Here is a 13,601-nt window from a genome sequence, read left to right as displayed (position 1 = left end):
ACAATCCTAAACAAATTTGTGTTGTCAGGTTACTGATATACTGGAACAGCTTGGCTAGAGGTGTGGCTAGTTTCAGGGTACAAGTCTTCAGCACAACACTTGTAATGTGACTGGAGCCCAAACATTTGCTGTATATGTAGTGAGACCACAGATCTCTGATCTGATCCTTTGATGATGGGATCACTTATTAAAATTCATACAAAAGCTTGAAAGTGCATACCACCAGACACAAGGACAGCTTCTAACTCGCTGATATCATACTCTTGAATGGACCGCTCATACACTAAAGATGAATTCTTGACCTCCCAGTCTACCTTGTCATGGCCCTTGCAGTTTATTTGTCTACCTGCACTGCACTTTCTCTGCAGCTGCAACACTATATTCTGCATTGTGTTTTCTTTTTACTACCTCTATGTACTTATGTATGGCATGATCTGCCTGGATGGCACGCAAACAAAATCTTTCACTGCATCTTGGTACATGTGACAATAAATCAATCCCAATACCAATGCTTTTGCTGTTTAGCACACATGCAGTTCTGTGCTGCAGCTCTGCCAGGTTGGTACCTTGTATTTAGTTCCACCTAGTTCTGTTCTTGCATACTCTTATATCCTCTCCATTGAACTAGGGTTATTTCCCTGGCTTGACTGAATGAGGATATGCTGTGCAATGAATTTGCTGATCATGATGGTATTCAATTCTATCACGTCTGCTGAATGTTCATAGTGTCTCTGGGAAGTCAGATTTTCAGCTTTTAGATCTATTCTGAACCCTTGGCAATTAGCTCTGTGTGCAGTGTTGTAAAGCATGGTGAAGGATATTCTCAGTGTGATTGCATCTGCACAAGGAAGGTGTCATGGTCAAGCATACTAACAGTGTCATGAATGAATTTATCTATGACTGATTACTGAGTATAAAGTCTAGCAGTACTCATTGGTTCCCTCACCACCTGCCTCAGGCCCAATCTTGTGGCTATGACTTTCAGAACACAATACTGCTTGGAAGATAAGAACCAGAAACTAAGAATATGCCATTTGGCATAAGATCATTTCTGACTTTTTAACTTGGCATCACTTTTCTCCACTAATCCTATATCCCACGATTTCCTTCATATAACAAATTATGTACATTTGTCTTGAATATACTCAGCGATTGATCCTCCACAGCCTTCTTTGGAGGTGACCTCCAAAGATTCAGCACACTTTGAGTGAAAAAACTCTTCAGCTCTGCACTGAATAGCCAACTCCTTATTCTGAGAATGTGCTCCCTGGTTCTAAACATTCCAATCAAGGGAAACATTATACTTGCAACAACCCTCTTAGAATTCTGTACCGCTTAATGTGATCATCTCATTCATCTAAACATGAGAGAATATAGGCCCAGTCTCCTTATTCTTTCTTCATTTGACACATCTGCCATCCCAGGAATCAATTTTTGCTTCACTCCCTCTAGCACAACTATATCCTTACTTTAGGTGGGGGAAGCCAGGCATGTACACAATATTTCAGGTGCTGCCTCACCAGTACTGTGTAATTGAAGCAAGGCATCCCAGCTCTGGCACCTACATCTTCTTGCAATACAAGTCAAGTGTGTGCCTACACACACAAAATCAACACACACAAGGTGCTGGAGGAACTCAGAAGGTCAGGCAGCATCTATGGAGGGAAATAAACAGTTGACGTTTCAGGTTGAAACCCTTCATCAGGACTGTAAAGGAAGAGGGCAGAAGCCAGAATAATCAGGTAGGGAGAGGAGCACAAGCTGGCCAATGATGGGTGAGTCCAGGTGAGAGGGGAAAGGTAGGTGGGGGGGGAGGGGGGATGAAAAGGAGTGATGTAAGAAGCTGGGAGGTGATAGGCAGAAGAGGCAAAGGGCTGAAGAAGAAATCCGACAGGAAAGGACAATAGACCATGGAATAAAGGGAAGGCAATGGGGAATAGATGGTAAGGTCATGAGGGCAGGGGAAGGGGAAAGAGAAGGGCTGAGGAGGCCATAGGAATGAGGGAAAACAAAGGGAGGGGGAAGGGGGGAAAAGGTGGGGGGGAAGAGGGGAGGGGTTACTGAAAGTTAGAGCAATCGATGTTGAGGCCATCAGTTGGAGACTACCAAGGCAGAATATGAGATGTTGCTCCTCTAACCGGCGTTTGGCCTCAACGTTGCAATAGAGGAGGCTGTGGATAGACATGTTTTGTGTGTGTTGCTCCAGATTCCCGCATATGCAGAATCTCTTGTGTCTGCTGTATTCCCATGCTAACTTTGGGTGATTTGTGCATAAGAACATTCAAGTCCTTTTGCATACTAATACCTTTCAATATCTCACCATTTAAAAAAATACTTGCCTTTCTATTTTTTGTACCAAAGTAAATAACCCCACAATTTTACACATTATTTCATCTGTTGTTGCTCATTTACACAATCTGTCCATGTCCTTTTTAATTCTCTGCCTCAGAAGGCTGTGGATGCTTACTCGCTGTTCATTCAAAACAGGGGCCGATAGGTTTCTAGATGTTTGAGAGAATAAAGAGATATGGGGATAGTGCTGGAAAATGGGGCTGAGGTAGAAGGTCAATCATAATCTTGATGGATGGCAGAGCAGGTTTGCAAGGCTAAATGGTCTTGTCCTGCTTCTAATGATGTTATGAAAGCTTTTTGCACCCTCTTCACTGCGACTCAGCTTTGTATCAGCAGCAAATATGGTCGTATTACACTTGTTCCCCTCATCCAGATTATTGATACAGATTGTGAATTTTACTTGTTCACCGCTTCACATTCCAGCTGCCTGTTTTACATTCAACTCCTCCCCATCCCACTGGTATCTTATTTTTTCTCCTTTCCCAGTATGTGCATTCTCCTCTGTAGAAGACACTCATTAACTGGTCTGCTATACAGGAGGAATTGCAAACAGTTGAAGAACTCATCAAAGCAAAGGAACAAGTTTTTGACTAAATGGGCTGCAAAGTCTCTAAAGAAGCTGGAGTTAGGTTTTTTAATGTTGTCTTTTTATCAGAACAATGCAAGCAGAATCTGAAATGTAAATCTGATATTTCTCTGTTCAGGTACAGCAATCCATCCCTCCGTTGCCAATATTTATTTCATTTTCAAACATTTGCAAATTTTTAAAAAATGAGATCCCTTAAGCTAAATTTGGCCTGACCATGGACAGCTACAATAGAGCCTTTCTGGAGCATTTGCTATTTGTGGGATCTTGCTGGCTGTAAATTGCCTAGTTGACTTCTCCACATTACAACAGTGACTACACTTTGAAAAGACTTCACTGGAACATCCTGAAGACAAGAAGCATCAGTCAAAATGAAAATCCTTTCGCACGAGTCACAGGAGAGACTGCAGATACTGGAAATCTGCAGCAACACACAAAATGCTGGACGAACTCAGCGGGTCAGGCAGCATCTATGGAGGGAAATGGACAGTCAACATTTTGTGTTGAAACCCTTCATCTGGACTGGAAAGAAAGAGGGGAGATAGCCAATATAAAAAGGTGGGGAGAAGGGATAGAGCAAGAGTTGGCAGGTGGTAGGTGGATCCATGTGAGAGGGGGATGATAGGCAGGTGAGGGAGGGGGAGAGTGGGAAAGATGTAAGAAGCTGGGAGGTGATAGGTTGAAGTGACAAGGGACTGAATTCGATGGAATCTGATAGAAGAGAACAGTGGACCATGGAATAGTGAGGAGGGGAACTGGAAGGAGAAATGTGAGGGTGATGGGCAGATCAAGAGGGCAGTGGAGGGGAAGGGAAAGGGTTGATGGGGACAGTCGGATGAGGAATAAAAAGGGGGACAGAGGGGAGTGGTTACCAGGAGTTAGAGAAATCGATGTTCATACCATCAGGTTGGACACTACTGAGGGGGAATATGAGATGCTGTTCCTCTAATCTGCATCTAGCCTCAACTTGGCAGTAGAGGAGGCTGTGGACAGACATGTCGGTGTGGGAATGGGGACTGGAATTAAAATGGCTGGCCAGAGGGAGATCCAGGCTGTTACGGTGGACAGAGCAAAGGTGCTCAATGAAGTGATCCCCCAATCTGCATCGGGTCTCACCAATGTAGAGGCCGCCGCACTGGGAGCACCGGATGCAATAAATGACACGGTGGATTCACAGGTGAAGGACTGCCTCACCTGGAAGGACTGTTTAGGGCCCTGAATGGTGGTGAGGGAAGAAGTGTAGGGGTAGGTATAGCACTGAGCGTGGTTGCAGGGATAAGTGCCTGGAGGAGGATCGGTGGGGTGGGACGAGTGGACAAGGGAGTCACAGAGAGAACAATCCCTGTGGAAAGCGGGGAGATGAGGGGAAGATGTGCCTGGTGGTGGGATCCCGTTGGAGATGGCGGAAGTGGCAGATAATGATATGTTGGATGTGTAGGCTCATGGGTGGTAGGTGAGGACAAGGGGAACTCTACCCGTGTAATGTCTGTGGGGGGATGGGGTGAGGGCAGACATGCAGGAAACAGAGACGTGGGTGAGGGCTGCATTGATAGCAGTGGGGGGTGGAATCCCTGTTTTTTGAAAAAAGAGGACATCTCGGATGTCCATGAGTGGAAAGCCTCATCATGAGAAAAGATGTAGTGGAGACAGAGGAACTGAGAGAAGGGAATCGCATCCTTGCAAGTGACAGGGTGGGAAGAGGGGGTAACTGTGGGAGCCAGTGGGTTTGTAGAAGATGTCAGTGGATAATCTGTCTCCTGAGATGGAGACAGAGAGATCAAGACAGGGGAGAGAGGTGTCGGAGATGGACCAAGTAAATCTGAGGGCGGGGTGGAACTTGGTAGCGAATTTGATGAAATTAACAAGCTCCACATGGGTGCAGGAAGCGACACCAATGCAATTGTCAATGTAGTAGAGAAAGAGTTGAGGAGTGTTGCCAGTGTAGGTTTGGAACATGGACTGTTCCATGTAGCCAACGAAAAGACAGGCATAGCTGGGGCCCATGTGAGTGCTCATGGCTACACCTTTGATCTGGATCTGTCCATCACCCACACATTCCCCCTATTGGTTCTGCTCCTTCCCTCCTTCCTTCTATCCCATGGACCACTGTTCTCTCTTATCGGTTGTCCACCTATCACCTCCCAGCTTCTTACATCATTCCCACTCTCCCCCTCTCTCACCTGCCTATCATCCCCCCCTCATCTGGACCCACCTATCACCTGCCAGCTCTGTAGTGGAGTGGTTAGCATAATGCTTTACAACGCCCGAGACCCGAGTTCAATTCCGGCCACTGTCTGTAAGGAGTTTGTACGTTCTCCCTGTGTCTGCGTGGGTTTCCTCCGGGTGCTCCGGTTTCCTCCCACATTCCAAAGACGTACGGGTTAGGAAGTTGTGGGCATGCAATGTTAGCACCGGAAGCATGGCGACACTTGCGGGCTGCCCACAGAACACTCTACGCAAAAGATGTATTTCACTGTGTGCTTCGATGTACATGTGACTAATAAAGATCTTATCTTATCCTTTCCCCCTACCTTTTTATACTGGCTATCTCCCCTCTTTCTTTCCAGTACTGATGAAGGGTCACGACCCGAAACATTGACTGTCCACTTCCCTCATTAGATGCTGCCTAACCGGCTGACTTCCTTCAGCATTTTGTGTGTTGCTCCTTTCACATGAGTGTTATGTTATTCTCTTCCCAGACTAGCTTTCAACAGGCCCTTGTAGACAAGCCATGGCATGAATCTGTCATTGACACTTCTGGGCTTAAAGTCCCTCACTTTAAAATGTAGAGTTTCAGACTCAGTACTATCTTTTCCCTACAATTAATGAGGACAATAATCTCTTGCACTTCGTTCGCTGACTAAATTGGGCCAGGTAAGTAGAACTTTGAATTTTTCCTGATCATGCATTGAAGTTCATCAATGATTCAGTGTGTTTCAAGGAGAGACAGAGCCTTGAATTACAATGGAGCCTAAAGAAAGGCTGCTGTTGACATTCTTCATGGGCTCTATGAAGCAACTGGACTTCTGACCTCTACTCTATACCAAAAAGAGTTAAATTTCAATGATCATTTCATGCAACTATCACATATTTTCTGTAACAGCAAAGCAATTTGTCTGACATGTGAAGAGCTCCATTACTTCCACAAATACCTTTTATTTAATGTTACACTTTTTTATTGAATTAAATTGGTTTATTATTGTCACATGTACCGAGGTACAGTGAAAAACCTGTCTGCTTGTCTTACAAACTGTTCATACAGATCAATCCATTACAACCTTTTTCAATGTATAAGAATGTATCGAGGCACGTTTGAAAGGAAGAGCGAGGGAAACATAACATCAATGCAGGGGAAATAGTTTAGAAAAGGTAACAAAGATGTGTGGGGGAGCAAATGAATTTGACGAGGGTCTTTAAAGTAGTAGAAGATTAAAAGGCGGTGAGGGATGTAGATGGAGGACGGGAGCCATGAGGGAGATGGAAGTGAAATTAGAGGTAATGGCGGAGAAAAATGGAGGACTGTTGGGAGAGAGATGGAGCAGAATAGTATTAGGTGGGAGGAAGATGAAGGATTGTTTGGAAGAAGTTGGAAGCATGTTCGGAACAAATAGGAGGAAGAGGTGGGTATGGACAGAAGTGAAAGTTTTGGGAAATAGGTAGAAGGATATGGAGAGAGGTACATTGAACAAATGAGCATGAGAGAACAAACGCCTATCGCCGAAACAGGTCTACAGCGGATGCCATCTCCCTGGCCCCACACTCAGCTCTGGAGCATCTGGACAGTAAAGACACCTATGTCAGACTATTGTTTACTGACTACAGCTCTGCTTTCAATACAATAATCCCAAGCAAGCTTGTCACCAAACTCCGAGACCTAGGACTCAACACCTCCCTCTGTAACTGGATCCTTGACTTTCTAACAAACAGACCACAATCAGTGAGGATAGGCAGCAACACGTCAGGCATGATTATTCTCAACACTGGTGCCCCACAAGACTGCATCCTCAGCCCTCTACTCCCTATACACTCATGACTGTGTGGCCGGTTTCTGCTCTAACTCCATCTACAAGTTTGCAGATGATACTACCGTTGTAGGCCGTATCTCAAACAGCGATGAGTCAGAGTACAGGAAGGAGATAGAGAGCTTAGTGGAATGGTGTCATGACAACAACCTTTCCCTCAATGTCAACAAAACTAAAGAGCTGGTCATTGACTTCAGGAAAGGGGGCGGTGTACATGCACCTGTCTACATCAATGGTGCTGAGGTTGAGAGGGTTGAGAGCTTCAAGTTCCTGGCAGTGAACATCACCAACAGCCTGTCCTGGTCAAATCACATAGAAGCCAGGGCCAAGAAAGCTCACCAGTGCCTCTACTTCCTCAGGAGGCTAAAGAAATTTGGTTTGTCCCCTTTGACTCTCACTAACTTTTACTGATGCACCACAGAAAGCATCCTATCTGGATGTACCACGGCTTGGTACGGCAACTGCTCTGCCCAGGACCGCAAGAAACTGCAGAGAGTTGTGGACACAGCCCAGCACATCACGGACACCAGCCTCCCCTCCTTGGACTCTGTCTTTACCTCTCGTTGTCTCGGTGAAGCAGCCAGAATAATCAAAGACCCCACCCACCCGGGACATTCTCTCTTCTCTCCTCTTCTATCAGGTAGAAGATACAGGTGCCTGAGGCACGTACCACCAGACTTAAGGACAGCTTCTACCCCACTGTGATAAGACTATTGAATGGTTCCTTTATACAATGAGATGGACTATGACCTCATGATCTACCTTGTTGTGACCTTGCACCTTATTGCATTGCACTTTCTCTGTAGCTGCGACACTTTACACTGTACTGTTACTGTTTTTACCTGTACTACATCAATGCACTTTGTACTAACGCAATGTAACTGCACTGTGTAATGAATTGACCTGTACGATCAGTTTGTAAGGTAAGCTTTTCACTGTACCTCGGTCCAAGTGACAATAATAAACCAATACCAATACCAAATGTTATCACAGGAAGAAAGTGTGGCTATAGAGAGATGTAAGATTAGTTCAAGGATAGTGAATTGGTTGTCATACATGGTGTAACAGCTTCTGTTTAATACCATGCAAGAGCTTTCCAGTGTTGATCATACTAAGCTGGATCTATTAATAAAGAAAATGAAATGTTAAAATTTCTATGTCATTGGTAGGCAAATGCTGCTTAGATTTTATCATTAGTTAATTGATTAACATATCACTTCTGCTCACATTACTAAGCAAAACTTAGGAAGTTCCCCAATGGAGGCAGCATGAAGTCAAAATGATGAGTCCCCATCCCCGGAAATGATAATATACCTCTTGCCTAAACACAGATGAGATTATTTCACATCAGAGTTACATTTCAAGTGTGAAGCCAACTTTTCATTTCACATGGACTGAAACAATTGTTTCTAAGTGATTTTCAACTGATTTCAGAAAAAAAATGCTTAAGTCAGTTGTTTCAGAATTATTCTGGATCCAGATAACTCACTGCCTCCCATCTCTTTCCCCCTTTTTTATGGACACACTTCTCTTCAAAGGACTTTGTCTTCAATTTACTTTAGTATTGGGATTTCTTTGGGTTTGATATGTCAGTGCCATGGAATGCACAAGGCACATGAGCAGTAATTTGTATCTCAACACAGGATGTACAAAATACAGATGGAGGTAGATAAATGTAACATGTAGGATACAAATAAATAAATAGGATCTGCAGCATAGAGACAGGTAAATGTGAGATTTGCAATAGAGAGAGGTAGATAAGATCGATAGAATAGGGATACAGAAGAGGTATGGGTAAATGGGATTATAGAGCATTGGTAGGTAGATAGGATGTACAGAGTTGCATTGAATAGATATGATGAAGACAAATAAATGAGACCGATAAATGGAAATAAGTTAGGTTTATAGAATAGGAATGGGTAAATAGGACATCCAGGATATAAATGCAAACAGGATGAATGGAATAAAGGGGGGAAGTAGCATGTATAAAGTAGAAATGGTAAAAATTGTATTTATCCAAGTTTCTACAGAAGTATTAGCATTAGCCACATGGAGGCTTATGACTGAGGAGATTCAAGTTCATGCATCAGTCAAATGAAATTTGGCAGATGACAATGAAGTACAAAAGCAATAACTACTCACCATAAATTGACAAGAAATGGGTGCTCCAGACCCTGCATAACCTGCAATTCTTTGAATACATTCCGCACTTCATTACGTTCCACACACTGCTGCTTGTTCATGTATTTCATAGCATACATCTTCTTCGAGTCGTTCTTCTGTACAATGCATACCTAATAACCACAAACAAAGAATATAGATGAGAGGTGGTTCTGAATAAATGGACTAAAAATAAGATGCTTGCTCATTGTTTGGGGCTGTTTGACAGCCCTAAAATCTGGTACAAACATGCCAATTTATAACCCTAGAAATTACAAATTTGAAAAGCTTGACTGGGCATTGAAAAGTAAAATTAGATGGGGCAAGAACTGGATTGTTAATCCAACTTCATCAATCTTTCACTGGTTGTCTTTGGTCAGTATTATGCTGTAGACTCCCCCTAGCCTGGACCCAACCCAGCTGGAACCATCAACTTAAAGACCTGGTGCATTAAATAGTTATAAGCTGCTGACAAAATAGAGCAAAAAGCAATCAGACTGAGAGTAAAATTGGAGAGGTTAGATCAGTATCATGGGGATTTGTTTCATTACTTCTGGAAGTAAGGTGACATTTTGCCAAACTTTCCCTCAGGAGGTTAAATACATGGGGTAAGATTGTAATAGGACACTTTTGTATACTCCATGCAAGAAATGGGCTTGATAACCTTTTCATGTTCCACATCTCCTTGTTTATGTTCTTAGCACAGTGCCACTTCCAAACACCTTCCTTGATCTTGTGTAATTTGCTGCATTAAGTGGATGATTTTTCCTTGCATCGGGAATTCCACATTAACTAACACCTGAGAAACAGATGCTGGAATCTAGATGGAAAAACAACAAGATGTTGGAGGAACTCAGCAGGGTCAGGAATTTTGGGTTAGGACTCCTGAAGAAGGGTCCTGACCCAAAACGTTGACCATCTGTTTTTCTCTACAGATTCTGCCTGGCCTGCTGAGTTCCTCCAGCATCTTGTGTTTTTTAACTAACACCTGTCCATGGCAATGTGCCCTCACTCTACAAAGCAAAAATTAACTTTCCAAAGACTTCAGTATGAATCTGCTTCCACCACCTCTTCAGGCAGTGAATTTTAGATCATAACAATCAAGGGTCCTACCGTCACTGTACAGTGAGCAGCCAAGTCCTGTTGTAGAAGCCTCTCAACACTTCATAGGTGTATTATAGAAGGAGGAAACATGCATGGCATTGACACATTATAAGAGAAGGCATAATTAATTTGTTGGTACAATGAAGGTAGAGAGAGATGTGTAGATTGTATTTGGCAACATAAGTAGATAGAGTGGTAAAGAAGGCATACACCATACTTGCCTTATTGGTTGGGGCATTGAGCATAAAAGTTGAGACATCATGTTGCAGCTGTATAAAACATTGGTTAGGCCACGTTTGGAGCATTGTGTACAATTCTGGTCGCCACATCACAGGAGGATGTGGAGACTTTGGAGAGGGTGCAGAAGACATTCACTAGAATGTTACCTGGATTAGAGTGCACCAGCTATCAGGAGAGGTTGGACAAACTTGGACTGTTTTCTCTGCAGCACCACAGGCTGAGAGGCAATCTGATAAAAGTATATAAAATTATGAGAGGCATAGATAGGGTAGATAGTCAGTGTCTTTTTCCCAGGGTGGAAATGTCAGAGGGAATATATTTAAGGTGAAAGGGGGAAAGTTTAAAAGAGATCTGTAAGGCAAGTATTTTACATAGAGGGTTGCAGGTGCCTGGAACATGTTGCGAAAGGAAGTGGTGGAAGCAGGCATTTAGACAGGCACCTGAATCAGCAGGAACTGGAGGGATATAGGCTATGTGCAGACAGATGTGGTTAGTTTAAATTGGCATCATGGTGGACTGAAGGGCCTGTTCCTGTGATAAATTATTCTATATTCTATTTACTATATATATTATTATGAATAAAGTATATTTCTGAAATAGACAAAAATCCAGATCATGATAACTCACTGTGGGAGAAAGGACTTCCGCAAATAACCCTGGGTTCTTTTGCCTGCGTTTGACCCTTTGTCTAACTCACGCTGTCTGGATCCTTGATCATTTTAAACTCTTCTATTAAATCACCTCTCACCCTACTCTGCTCTAAAGGGAACCATCTTAGGCTCTCTAGACTTTCCACATAATTGAATTCCCTCATCCTCAGGAACATCCTACTAATTCTTTCTCTACTCTTTCTCTAGGATCACAACATCCTGCCTGTAGTGCGATGACTAGATTTAAATGGAATAGTCTGCTTGCGGCCAATCCAGTTCAATTTAACTTCCTGGCAAAAAACTCTAAATTCTGAAAATCTGAAGTAAAATCAGAAAATGCTAAAAATACTCAGCTAGAGCATCTAAGGAGAGAGAAGCAGAGTCAATGTTTCAGATTCATTTGTTCTTATTCCAGGCTTTTATACTTTAAGCCTCTGCTTATCAATCCCAGGATCTCATATACATTTTTAATCCCTTGGGCATTGGATAAATTCTGAATACAAACACCCTCAACACTGTCACTAACCACTCCCACACTAGCGGCAGCACTTGTTCCATGAGTTGAGGCTGGCCTGCAGTGAGGTAATGGATATGGACATGGGCAGTCTTGCTGATGATGTGGATGTGTGGTCTGAACCTCATCTCAGGGTCAAATATGACACCAAAGTTGCAGGTAGGTTAGACAGTTTCCAGGGAGAGAGATGAAAACAGAAGCTCTCAGAAGTGGGGACTGAAGGCAGTGGCCTAGTTTGCCAAATATTTAAGTGTTGGAAGTTTCTGCTCATCCAAATCTAGATGTCGGACAAGCAGCATAATGTATCGTGATCATTGAAGGGCTTGAAGGAGGTGGCAGTGAGGAAGGATTTTGTCCACAATGTACCACATGTGTACAGGAGCTGATACATTTTTTGTTTAGTCCGATGGTAACTGAGCCAGGATAAGGTTCAATTTGTAATTATCTTTATAGGACAGCCCTTTGTACTTAGGACAAAGGAAGAAAGAAATGGAAATGAACCTAGGATTGAGAACTATATCAGTACAGAACTGCTTTAAATATTCAAATCCTATTTCTCTGTTATTTTAACACACTGTAAAGTTGTCACTGTAGATGCTTTATGAATATTTTTGGTGCAAACTCATCAGTTGTGCAGCTTGACTAATTCAGTGGAAGCATCCTGCCTCAGTTCAGAGAACAGTAACAGTTAAAATTACTGATCTAAGAATCCAAAGGTCTGGATTATGGTCAGTAACAATCAGCTCAAATCCTACCAGATCCTTGGGGAAATTAAATTCAGTTAATCAAATGCTATTAAATGAAAGTGCAAGATCGTGGTGCACAGATATGGCATTTATGTTTCAGGCCTACTCCCCCAACCTGGGACATCTGGCGGACAAGAATCGTCTGTTCAACCTGCCGAGGGAGTTCTCCGCTATCATCCTGGTAGCAGTGTACATTCCACCCCTGGTAAACGGCAAGCTGACACTGGAGGAGCTGAGCACCGTGATCATTAGTCACGAGACAGCACACCTTGATGCCTTCCCGATCATCATGGAGACTTCAACCAAGTTAGTTTGAAGAAGTCTCTGACAATCTATCACCAACATGTCATCTGTGGAACCAGAGCAGCCAACACACTCAATCACTGTTAAGCCACCATCAAGAATGCTTACCGTGCCATTCTGTGCCCACACTTTGGCAAGTATGATCACCTGGCTGTACTTCGACTCCCGCCATATAGGCAGAGACTGAGGACCGCAGCACCAGTGGTGAGGGAGGCAGAGGAGCGATTACGGGACTGCTTTGAATCGGTTGACTAGACCATATTCAGGGATTCATCTTTGGATCTGAATGAATATGCCACAGCCGTCACCGATTTCATCAAGACCTGTGTGGATGAGTGTGTGCCTTTAAGAACATACTGAGTTTTCCTAAACCAGAAGCCCTGAATGAACCGGGAGATTCGCAGTCTGCTGAGGACTAGATCTGTGGTGTTCAAGACTAGCAATCCAGAACCCTACAAGAAGTCCAAGTATGACCTACAGAAGGCCATCGTGAGTGCGAAAAGGCAATTCTGTGTGAAGTTAGAGACACAATTGGACAGATGACAGCTGTGGCAGGGTTTGCGTGCCATTACTTCTGATAAGGTGAAACCTAACAGCATAAATAGCAGTGATGCTTCACTCCATGATGAGCTCAACGCCTTTTATGCATGTTTTGAAAGGGAGAATACCACTAGGTCTGTGCAAATCCCCACAATATCTGGTGAACCTGTGTCTCGGAGGCCGACATCAGAACATCCTTCAAGAGGGTCAGGCCCCAACAGGGTATCTGGCAAGGTACTTAAAATCTGTGCCATCCAACCGGCTGGAGTGTTCAAGAACATCTTCAACCTCTCACTGCTGCAGCTGGAGGTTCCCACCTGCTTCAAAAGGGCATCAATCATACTGGTGCCCAAGAAGAGCAGGGTGAACTGCCTCAATGACTAT

At 43.5% G+C, this 13,601-nt stretch overlaps 1 protein-coding gene across 2 annotated transcripts in view; it reads right to left on the bottom strand.

The window, feature by feature from the left end:
- LOC127569449 (serine/threonine-protein kinase 32A-like) overlaps positions 1–13,601 on the bottom strand; it is a 214,799-nt gene that overhangs the window by 113,465 nt on the left and 87,733 nt on the right. For both annotated transcript variants that reach the window (XM_052014099.1, XM_052014100.1), the window contains exon 3: positions 9,103–9,254. In XM_052014099.1, the coding sequence (XP_051870059.1) occupies positions 9,103–9,254 (152 nt within the window). The remainder of the gene's footprint in view (positions 1–9,102; positions 9,255–13,601) is intronic.

This window comes from Pristis pectinata, chromosome 4 (genome assembly GCF_009764475.1).
Source record: "Pristis pectinata isolate sPriPec2 chromosome 4, sPriPec2.1.pri, whole genome shotgun sequence".
Taxonomy (NCBI): domain Eukaryota; kingdom Metazoa; phylum Chordata; class Chondrichthyes; order Rhinopristiformes; family Pristidae; genus Pristis; species Pristis pectinata.
Note: the sequence above shows the minus strand (reverse complement) of the source record. Positions and strands in the feature narration are given on the sequence as shown.